Consider the following 11,745-nt stretch of genomic DNA (forward strand, 5'->3'; position numbering starts at 1 on the left):
GTTTTCTTTAAATAAATTATGTATTCACAACCCGCTGCGCCTTGGTTCAATCACTACTCCTCCTCTTCGGTTGAAGAATACCGTTACAGTGTGTTCGCATATGGAACGTAACTGCGCCTATACTGTACTTAGCTACAAAAATAACAAACGTGTGTTTTCCGAGCCACTTCTGATATCATGTTTCTGTATGATATGTCGGATTAAGGAATAAAGACAGACACCAATGTCAAGTTCAATAGCCTTGTTAAGCATTGTACAAATCCCTACGCCTGGAGTCTGGGGAACAGTCCAGCTAGTCGATTACCTATCAACTAGACTCCGTAACAGCAGGTGTCGTTAGTTGTCTTTGATTGAGAATCATACTTAGGTAGCCTTTTTTCCAGCTGGGTTTCGTGGGTGGTAATTTTCCGTGTCTGTGTTTGTTCCACACGGAACTGTTTCGGTTGGTATTTCACGTGTCGTTTGTTTTTGTGTTCGTTCGTTATAATAAAGAGCATGAACACGTACCACGCTGCGCATTGGTCCTCCGATTCTTCGTTGGAGGAGGACAGCCGTTACAGATACTGAATCTTTTGGAAGTAGTGTAATGACCCTGGGTTTATAAGCGTGGAAATCGACTCTGCCGCTTGAGCATGCTTTTGCGGCACAGTCGATAGCCCGCCGGACTTCGGGCTAGAAGGTCGAGGGTTCGAGACCCCCTCCCTGCCTGTTTCATTACACTGGTGTCAGAAGTGGGATCCTGCCTGTTTCAAATCAAATCAAATCAAAATCAAATTTTATTAGTCACATACACATGGTTAGCAGATGTTAATGCGAGTGTAGCGAAATGCTTGTGCTTCTAGTTCCGACAATGCAGTAATAACAACAAGTAATCTAACCTAACAATTCCGCAACTACTACCTTATACACGCAAGTGTAAAGGGGTAAAGAATATGTACATAAAGATATATGAATGAGTGATGGTACATACGGCATAGGCAAGGTGCAGTAGATGGTATAGAGTACGGTATATACCTATGAGATGAGTACTGTAGGGTATGTAAACATAAAGTGGCATAGTTTAAAGTGGCTAGTGGTCCATGTATTACATAAGATGGCAAGATGCAGTAGATGATATAGAGTACAGTATATACATATACATAAGAGATGTGTAATGTAGGGTATGTAAACATTATATTAGGTGGCATAGTTTAAAGTGGCTGGTGGTACATTTTTACATAATTTCCATCAATTCCCATTTTTAAGGTGGCTGGAGCTGAGTCAGTTTGTTGGCACCGGCCGCTAAATGTTAGTGGTGGCTGTTTAACAGTCTGATGGCCTTGAGATAGAAGCTGTTTTTCAGTCTCTCGGTCCCTGCTTGGATGCACCTGTACTGACCTCGCCTTCTGGATGATAGCGGGGTGAACAGGCAGTGGCTTGGGTGGTTGTTGTCCTTGATGATCTTTATGGCCTTCCTGTGACATCGGGTGGTGTAGGTGTCCTGGAGGGCAGGTAGTTTGCCCCGGGTGATGCGTTCTGCCGACCTCACTACCCTCTGGAGAGCCTTACGGTTGTGTGCGGAGCAGTTGCCGTACCAGGCGGTGATACAGCCCGACAGGATGCTCTCGATTGTGCATCTGTAGAAGTTTGTGAGTGCTTTTGGTGACAAGCCGAATTTCTTCAGCCTCCTGAGGTTGAAGAGGCGTTTCATTACAGTATTAAGGTTTAGTAGCACAGAACTATTTATATCTTTCTAAAACATGCAAATTACTTTAACATTTTCACAAAATCCCAAAAGTTTAAGAGACCTAAAGAGAAATGAATGTTGAATTGTGTCAAAGGCTTTATAGAAGTCCAAAAATAGGACACCCGCATCTGAGTCAATTGCATCGGAATAATCTATACGGTCCAAGACTAAACGAATGTTAGAGATTATGTAAATAAATCCTGTTTGAGTCTCACTTATAATGGTATCTATTCCTTTCTTTAATCTTTTGGCATAAACCAGAGCAATCAATTTGTAATCAACATTTAATGAAGTAATTGGTCTCCATTTGTCAATGAGAGAAAGGTCTTTATCGGGCTTCGGAATCAATGAAATAAGGCTCTGTTTCATAGTGGAGACCATTTCCCCATTTTTAATGCAATCTTGAAACATATTGAAAATCGGGTCTTCTAGTAACTCCCAAAACTGTCTATAGAATTAAACTGACAGGCCATCAGGGCCAGGTGAATTCCCTTTTTTCATTGAATTCAGAGCCTCTCTAATATATTCAATTGACACAAAACTGCAAACTGAGTGGAAATCATTCTCAATTACAGGGACATAACTCTGAATGTGGCAAATGTAGCTTTCACAACCATCTTCCTGAAATTGAGAGCTGTAAAGGTTTTCATAAAAGGAATTGACAAATTATGATATTGTAATGGGATCTTTGCATAAAACATCGTTAATTTTGAGTGCAGTTGTAGTTTCTCTTTTCAAGTGCAAAAAAGTAACTAGTGTTTCTTTCCCCCTCTTCAATCCATTTTGCTCTTGACCTTACAAAGGCGCCCTTTGCCAGATCCGTGTAAATCTGTTCTAATTTTAGTTGTAAAGACTTGAACACAGACTCCTCTTCTTCAGATAGATTATCTTTCTTTAGAAAACTGTTCATCTCCTTTTCTCTAAGGTTCTTTAATTGCATCAGCTCTTTGACACGTTTAATGGCTACCATTCTGACCTTATATTTGAAGAATTCCCATCTACTTCCATGAGTAGTATCTTTAAGAAGTGTGTTGTTTAATTTCCAATATCCTCGAGTACCTTTTGATTTTTTAGGAGCTTGTAAATTCAGGGAAATCAAGTGATGATCAGAAAAGGGAGCCAACTGATGATCTACATCTATAACAAATTGTAACAAAAAAGGGGAAATTAGGAATAAATCTCTTCTAGATTTACATGACATAGTTTTGTTGGTCCAGGTATATAACCCTTAGCATCCGGATTGAAATAACACCAGGCATCCTCAACACAGAGATCCTTGCATAAGGATGTTACTATTTTGAGGGGTTTGACTCGTTCTAGGAGGAAAACGATCAGCAGATGCATCAGGTGTTTCATTAAAATCGCCTGAAATAATTAGAAAAGCCTCTGAGTATTTGTTGCTTAAATCCTGTACTTTCCTGGTAAATTGGGTAAAAAGGGTTTAATTAGGAGCATGTGAGCTATGTCCGTATACATTACAGATGATGAAAATAGCATTGTCAAGTTTAACAGTTACTATGACCCATCTGCCGTCTTGTGAAGATGTGGATTCTAGAATGTCACCTTTAAACTTGTGAATAAGTGTCAAAACACCAGCAGAATGATTTGATCCATGACAGAAATAGGCCATATCTCCCCATTGTGCTATCCAAAATTTCAAATCACTTTCACCCGAATTAGTTTCCTGAAGAAGGACAAAATCGGCATTACTGTCAGGCCCTGACCGTAGAGATCTTTTTATGTCTCTATTTTGGTTTGGTCAGGGTGTGATTTTGGTGGCCATTCTATGTTCCTTTTTCTATGATTTGTATTTCTGTGTGTTTGTCCGGGTGTGGTTCTCAATCAGAGGCAGCTGTCTATCATTGTCTCTGATTGAGAACCATACTTAGGTAGCTTTTTCCCACATGGTTTTTGTGGGTAGTTATTTTCTGTTTAGCTGTTTTGTTTGCCTGACAGAACTGTTCGCTTTCGTTCTCCTGTTTGTTGTTTTTGATCGATTGTTTTTTTTGGATTAAATCATGAACACTTTAAACGCTGCACCTTGGTCCACTCCTCCTTCAGCCCACGAGAAGCGGGACAGTTACTGCGTTTACAGTATAAAAATAAAGCTTTCCTTTTTGTAGGATTTCTCAAACCCCTAGTATTCAGACTAACGATATTGAGTGAATTGAAAACGAACTCCTGCATTAAAAAAGAAAGAACTACAAAATACACAAGACTCTTTTTTTAACTGCATGCTTTGTTACGTCATAATAGACATTATCAAGCCGCGCCCCTTAGTTACTGTTGCGAGGTCCGACACGTTTTTATTTCTTCCAGCAAAGCGCATTACCGCATTGAAATGGATGGAAGACCTACGGGTCAAAATGATCTCAAACTGTGTTGACACAGATGATAAAATTAAACCCACTGTCAAGGAATGAGGGGCTCTTGATTGCCAAGCTGACGCACCACCTATTGTATCATAGGCCTAATTATTATAATTATTTGCCAGCAGCTGAAGGTTCTGATTACAAAAATAACAAAGGCAGAGCTTAGGGCCTAAAACACTTATTTAGTCATTTACTCATATTCAAAACCATAAGAGGATCATAACTAGCCTAATTTCAAAAACATCAGGGAATAGGCCTACAGAATAGAAAGTAGCCTATCTAAGATCTTTTGTTTTAGCTCTTCAACAGTTGATCTTAGACAGTAGCCTAAGCCCACATCCCTAATTGAATTTAGTTTGGCTAGTAAGTTTTAATTTGGAAACACTCAATTCATAAAAATAAATAAATAAATACTTTTTGAGAAATTGTCATCTCCTATACACACCCCTCCCATGCAAATTAATAACAGGTAGGCCTAAATACACTGCTCAAAAAAAAGGGAACATTAAAATAACACATCCTAGATCTGAATGAATGAAATATTCTTATTAAATACATTTTTCTTTACATAGTTGAATGTGCTGACAACAAAATCACACAAAAATGATCAATGGAAATCAAATTTATCAACCCATGGAGGTCTGGATTTGGAGTCACACTCAAAATTAAAGTGGAAAACCACACTACAGGCTGATCCAACTTTGATGTAATGTCCTTAAAACAAGTCAAAATGAGGCTCAGTAGTGTGTGTGGCCTCCATGTGCCTGTATGACCTCCCTACAACGCCTGGGCATGCTCCTGATGAGGTGGCGGATGGTCTCCTGAGGGATCTCCTCCCAGACCTGGACTAAAGCATCTGCCAACTCCTGGACAGTCTGTGGTGCAACGTGGCGTTGGTGGATGGAGCGAGACATGATGTCCCAGATGTGCTCAATTGGATTCAGGTCTGGGGAACGGTCAGTCCATAGCATCAATGCCTTCCTCTTGCAGGAACTGCTGACACACTCCAGCCACATGAGGTCTAGCATTGTCTTGCATTAGGAGGAACCCAGGGCCAACCGCACCAGCATATGGTCTCACAAGGGGTCTGAGGATCTCATCTCGGTACCTAATGGCAGTCAGGCTACCTCTGGCGAGCACATAGAGGGCTGTGCGGCCCCCCAAAGAAATGCCACCCCACACCATGACTGACCCACCGCCAAACCGGTCATGCTGTTGCAGGCAGCGGAACGTTCTCCACGGCGTCTCCAGACTCTGTCACGTCTGTCACATGTGCTCAGCGTGAACCTGCTTTCATCTGTGAAGAGCACAGGGCGCCAGTGGCGAATTTGCCTATCTTGGTGTTCTCTGGCAAATGCCAAACGTCCTGCGTGGTGTTGGGCTGTAAGCACAACCCCCACCTGTGGATGTCGGGCCCTCATACCACCCTCATGGGAGTCTGTTTCTGACCATTTGAGCAGACACATGCACATTTGTGGCCTGCTGGAGGTCATTTTGCAGGGCTCTGGCAGTGCTCCTCCTGCTCCTCCTTGCACAAAGGCGGAGGTAGCGGTCCTGCTGCTGGGTTGTTGCCCTCCTACAGCCTCCTCCACGTCTCCTGATGTACTGGCCTGTCTCCTGGTAGCGCCTCCATGCTCTGGACACTACGCTGACAGACACAGCAAACCTTCTTGCCACAGCTCGCATTGATGTGCCATCCTGGATGAGCTGCACTACCTGAGCCACTTGTGTGGGTTGTAGACTCCGTCTCATGCTACCACTAAAGTGAAAGCCCCGCAAGCATTCAAAAGTGACCAAAACATCAGCCAGGAAGCATAGGAACTGAGAAGTGGTCTGTGGTCACCACCTGCAGAACCACTCCTTTATTGGGGGTGTCTTGCTAATTGCCTATAATTTCCACCTGTTGTCTAATCCATTTGCACAATAGCATGTGAAATTTCTTGTGGACAGTTTGATTTCACAGAAGTGTGATTGACTTGGAGTTACAATGTGTTGTTTAAGTGTTCCCTTTATTTTTTTGAGCAATATATGTTTATTCTCAACTGCATACAAAATGATTTCCAACAACCAACTCGGGAACATAGGCCAACAAGTGCTCAACATAAAATCTTGAGTGGTATGAACACATATCAGATAGGAATCAAATGTATAGGCCTAACAATCTGTAAGGGACCAGACACCAGAGCATCTATATTTAAACGTGCCTTCTTTAATAGGCAATTAACTTCCGTTTTTATGTTAAACCCAATTTAAGTCAAACACTTATTATACTGTGTGACGAAGCAGACTCAGTGTGTCTCTGTCGTTACTAAAGCACATTGTTGAATTTCACTAATTTCACTATTGTTTGGTCTCCTTATTTCCCTATAGGATATATATTTAGTCATTCCTTTCCGCAAAGTAGGCTTATACATTTAGTTTTAATTACATCTTTTTGCCATTATCATGAGTATTTACCCTGCACAAATCTAATGTGTTGGGTAAATGTTGTTCTTGTTCTTCTCGTACTTGAGCGAAACATTTAAATACATTCATTTACCCGTATGCAATCCTCCAAGATTAGTTTATGCAAGACAAGTTTACACCCGCAACACTCACGAGAAAGAGGATTTGTTCTTATTTTCATAAATTAGTATAGGCCTACATTTCCCTTTGTTTCTAGGCTAACTCGCGCGTCTCGCTTAATGGACATCTATTCGTCCACTCTTGTCCTTCTCGTGCTTCTTCGCAAAGTAATTAAGTAAACCATCTGCGACTGTTAAAATGTCCAGATGTTTTGGTTTCTTGGGCAGCTCAGGTCCCTAAAGAGAGCCTGGGTTGCAAAGTGGGGACAAATCGACCTTCACGTGGGGGTTTCCCGTCACCAAAATAGCCCTGGAGACCTAGATAATAGACTTCATCATTGTCCTATCATTTGTCTTTGGTAAATGATGGGTTATGTGGCTTCCATGGAGGTCTTGGCAGGTAAGCCCCATGGAGTTGTATCTTACCTAATGGCAACAGAGCAGAAATCTGCATACAAAGACATTTTTAAAGAGTTGGATGATATCTAATGAGACCTACCATATAAATTACATAAAACACGTGTTCAATTTAGCTTGGTTGATTTTAAAGAAGACTTCTTGATGGAATAAGGCATCTGGATTTATTTATTGTACTCTGCCTCACCCCGTGTCCTGAGAATAATTGCACCAAATGTACAATTGTATGCATTGCCTTCATCTCTTGAATAGTGCTTTGAAAGCTTTCAGAACTTTGCAGGTCTTCAAGAAGGGCTTGTTGGTCTTGGTTGTTTTCGGGCGCTTGGGAATGTTCTTGATCAGGAACCCAGGTATTCCTATTTTCAGCTTCTTTGAGGTTAGTTGAACAATCCTAGAAAGAAATCACAGGTCTTAGTGCCCAAAATGTCCCTAACAGGGTAGATCTTGACTAATACCACGTTCACGTGCCATAATAGTTATCGAAAATGCCGAGTTCAAACTAGGAAGTTTCACTTGAACGACCCTCCAAATCGGAATTACAAGTGGGAAACTGAGAAAGGTTTTTGCCGAGTTGTGACGTTTCACCATTGACCTTTTCCCGTTTCAACCAAAAGATGACAGCAAATCTGTTTTTGACAACTACAACCTTGTCAATATGGATAATTAGGCGAAATTTGCCATTTGATAAAGTAGCTAGTTTGGCCATATTGTCAATGTTAAGGTTAAGGATGCTAGCTAACGTAATTATGAGCAACGTCAGTTAGTTTATCAAGCTAGCTAAAACCATATTGGTTGGATAATTATTCCAACCAAAAAGCACATGAATGAAACAGTCGTATTTCCTAGAAAGGAGCACGTGAGCGTGGCATAAGCACTCAACTGACCACAAAAAGGGGTTGTGGTTGTAGCTTTTAGTGTCATAGAATGTAAATGACGTTTTAGGGTTAAGGATGGGATGAAATTCCTTTCTATAGGATCAATTCAGATGTACACTCATCAATAATCAAATTTTCTTTCATTTTTTTTAAAGGAGACCGATCTCCTGCTGTAGTAGGAAGTAGAGGCTAGGGAGACAGGTATGTGGATGAAGACAGAGAGGAAGAACACGGACAGACACCGAGTAGTGACTCGAACCCCCCGAAACCGTGGCAGCATGCATGGTCCTGAGTCGAGTTTTAGTACTCGACATGCCTCAGACACTAATCTATTTCAATAGAATTCATTGACTGTTGGACTCACCTCTGGCGGAGTAGCGCTGTCTCATTCTTCTCCATGGCCAGAGCATGCTCGGTAGCAGAGGCTTTCAGCTAAAGACATTAAATGAATTACAGTACTATTTGAAAGTATGTAATCCCCTTGTTCAATTACAGATTATTTTAGTATTTACCATAAAATCTTAATATAATCAGAATCAGTATTTTTGATCTGACAACAGGTTTATATTTAACTATATGTTGGTGTAGAAGAAATCATGCGTGTAGTAGTTTTTTGTTTTTAAAGGAATTAGTGCAGGTGCAAAAATAAGTGAACCCCAAGTTGCATTGGTTAAATCAGTAGGTATGTAGAATAAGGTGGTAAAAAATTGGGTACCAAATGAACCAATAAAAGGAGAGATCGTTAGGACAGAGTTTGGGCGGGACTATGATAATAGAGATAAGAAACCTGCTCAGTGTGGTGTTACCCATCCAGGTGAATACAAAGCACACCATGCCAAGAGGAAAGGAGATTTCAGAGGACATCAGGACGAGGGTAGTGAGAGCACATCAGTCTGGGAGAAGGCTATAAAATCATCTTAAAAAGAATTGAGCTCAGTCTACTGTGTGGCAAATAATTTACAAATGGAGAGCATTTAACATGACAGCAACTCGGCCTAGAAGTGGACGCCCTTCCAAAATTTCCCCAAGAGCCACAAGAACAATAATAAATCAGGTAAAAGCAAACCCAAACATAACACCTAGAGATTTGCAGACCTCCCTTTTTGCATCTCAAGTAACTGTGCATGCTTCAATAATAAGAACACTGAATCCAAATGCCATTCATGGGGGGGTTGCTAGGAAGAAGCCTCTGCTGTCAAAAAATAACCAAACTGCCCGTCTTAACTTTGCCAGAGACCACCTGTACAAACCTGAATGTTTCTGGAAGTCAATTCTCTGGACCAATTAATAAAAATAAAAAAACTTGACCTTTTTGGTCACAATCAACACCGTTATGTTTGGCGAAAATCCAACACTGCCTACCACCAAAACAACCTTATCCTAACAGTCAAGCATGGTGGTGGGAATGTCAAGATCTGGGGCTGCTTTTCCTCCTCTGGATCTGGATGAGTCCACATCATTAAGGGAACCATGGATTCTGAGGTATACCAGGAGATTCTTGAACAGAACGTCAGGCCATCAGTCAACGAGCTAAAGCTGGGATGAAAATGGTGCTTCCAACAAGACAACGACCCAAAGCATTCAAGCAAATCTACCAAAGAATGGCTCACGAGAAAGAAGATTTGTGTTTTGGATTGGCCAAGTCAAAGTCCTGAGCTAAATCCAATCGAGATTCTGTGCAGGACCTGAAGCAGGCAGTTCATGCCAGACACCCCTCAAACCTCACTCAATTGGCTGAGTTCTGTAAGGAGGAGTGGGCAAAAATCCCACAAAACAGATGTCAGAGACTGATTACTGGCTATAGGAGACGTTTACTCCCAAGTTATCGCTGCTAATGGAGGTGCCACAAGCTACTGACTAAAGGAGTTCATATATTTTTGCACACATCAAATCTGAGTTTCTGTTAAATAAACCTCTTTTGTTAAATAAACAATGAAAATATATCATATTTTGGGGGTTTCTGTCACTTACTTGGAATGTTTATGTTACGAATTGGGGTTTAGATAAGAATTTTATATGTTATTTTATAGCAAAATAATGAGCAGCCCTGTAGGGTTCACATACATTCAAGCAGCACTGTATATCTTAGTGTACAGCAAGACACAGAGTAACTAGCAAAACGTAGCTAATAACACCTTAGTGCAACTACAGTAGCTAACTTTAAAGTGAATGATCTCCTTACAGATATGGTCTGGATTTTGTCTTGTAGCGTGTCAATCTGAGGAGAAAACAAAAATTGCATTAGAAATGTGTGCAAAGACATTCTATCACGTAACCCAATACGAGTGTTGATACTGGGCCTTATGGTTTTGTTTAAGTACTTTGTAGTTTAGCTTACTATTGAGCGGTTATGGATCAGTATTTGGCAGGCTGTCTTAGGCTTACTTACATGTTGCTTTTCCTCATGTTTGCCTTGAATCAGGGCTTTGGTCCTGTGAAAAGACAAACACCAAAGTACATGTCATGTGAATGAGAACAAATCCTAATATGATCAAACTAATATCAAAATCCACTTACAGCTCGTTTAGAGTCTGTCTATACATCTTCTCAGTGCTGTGGAGTTCTTGATGTAGAGCGGCATTCTTCTCTTCAAGCTGACAATTTGTGTCTGTTGCAAAGTGAACAGACATACATGTAAAGTAAAGAAAATATCAATACAGAATAAAGTGATTCTGGCTGGTGGGACATATGTTGTGTGTTTGTAACATAGCCTACCCTGAAGACCCCTGTTCACCTCCTCCAGTGTGGTTTTGATCTGTAGAAGATTCTGCATTTTTAAGTGCTAGAGCCAGCAAACTACTGATCCATTGTAAAATATATAGTATTTACAGTTTTGGGGTAAACTGAAAAGAGGGTCCTTTCTGTAATCACACCCATTCTTTTCATCTACTTATTTCAGTAACTGAACCAAATGTCTCCTGGCTTACACAGACTATACATTAACTTACTAAGGTTGCATCCTTCATCACAGTGACCTCGATCTCAATGTTTTCCTCACTCTTGATATCTGTATCAAAGGTGATTATTTGATCAACAAATCAATGCACATTAAGTTGTCGATAACCCTGTATGCTTCTACCCTCGAACAATCCTGACAAGTAAGCTTAGTAGGTCGATAAACAGTTTACAAACTTTTTATATGCTGATCAAACTGTGTGATTTACTCACCGGTAGATTGGGTGTTGGTGCCACTAGGGATCCTGGCATCCCCACCGTGATGCTCTTTAAGTGGTTCCATCAGTCCCCACTGTTGGGAGCCATAACATAAAACCCATTAAGATAGCTCTTTATCATCATACCAAACGAGTGAGTTTGATTGAGCAGTAATGGACTTACAACAGCTTTCAGTTTCTGTATGTGTTCAACACGCTCCTGGAGCTGTAGATGAAATGCCTCCATTTCTCCAGCTCTGATGTCCCATTGTTTCTTCATATTCTTGGGATAAAAGAGATGGGCTCAATGTGAACTGTGTGATAAACGTCTGACCATGACAATTAAACTAATTGATAAATGGACTATACTTTGACCGTGAGTTAATAGTTCAAATACATTTTCAGATGTTATTTGACTTTGCACCTATAGAACTCCATACATTTCCAGTAACTAAACATTAGTCAATGTCAGTCTATTAGACATGATGACACATTGGTCATACACTGTAGGGCCCCGTGTGGCTCAGTTGGTAGAGCATGGCGCTTGCAACGCCAGGTTTGTGGGTTCGATTCCCACGAGGGGCCAGTACAAAAAAAAAAATAATAATAATAATAATAAAAAAAGTATGAATGTATGTA

General features: G+C 40.7%; 1 protein-coding gene across 1 annotated transcript; it reads right to left on the reverse strand.

Moving 5' to 3' along the window:
- Positions 1 to 6,236: 6,236 nt before the first annotated feature.
- LOC129850581 (uncharacterized) lies at positions 6,237 to 11,409 on the reverse strand. The gene is made up of 9 exons (XM_055916913.1): positions 11,291 to 11,409; positions 11,123 to 11,201; positions 10,903 to 10,961; positions 10,670 to 10,709; positions 10,472 to 10,562; positions 10,344 to 10,386; positions 10,137 to 10,172; positions 8,319 to 8,386; positions 6,237 to 7,470 (listed from the first exon to the last, which is right to left on the reverse strand). Exons 1-9 carry the CDS (start codon positions 11,384 to 11,386, stop codon positions 7,317 to 7,319), a joined length of 666 nt encoding a protein of 221 aa, XP_055772888.1. The 5' UTR covers positions 11,387 to 11,409; the 3' UTR covers positions 6,237 to 7,316.
- Positions 11,410 to 11,745: the final 336 nt, after the last annotated feature.

This window comes from Salvelinus fontinalis, unplaced genomic scaffold (assembly GCF_029448725.1).
Source record: "Salvelinus fontinalis isolate EN_2023a unplaced genomic scaffold, ASM2944872v1 scaffold_2122, whole genome shotgun sequence".
Lineage (NCBI taxonomy): Eukaryota > Metazoa > Chordata > Actinopteri > Salmoniformes > Salmonidae > Salvelinus > Salvelinus fontinalis.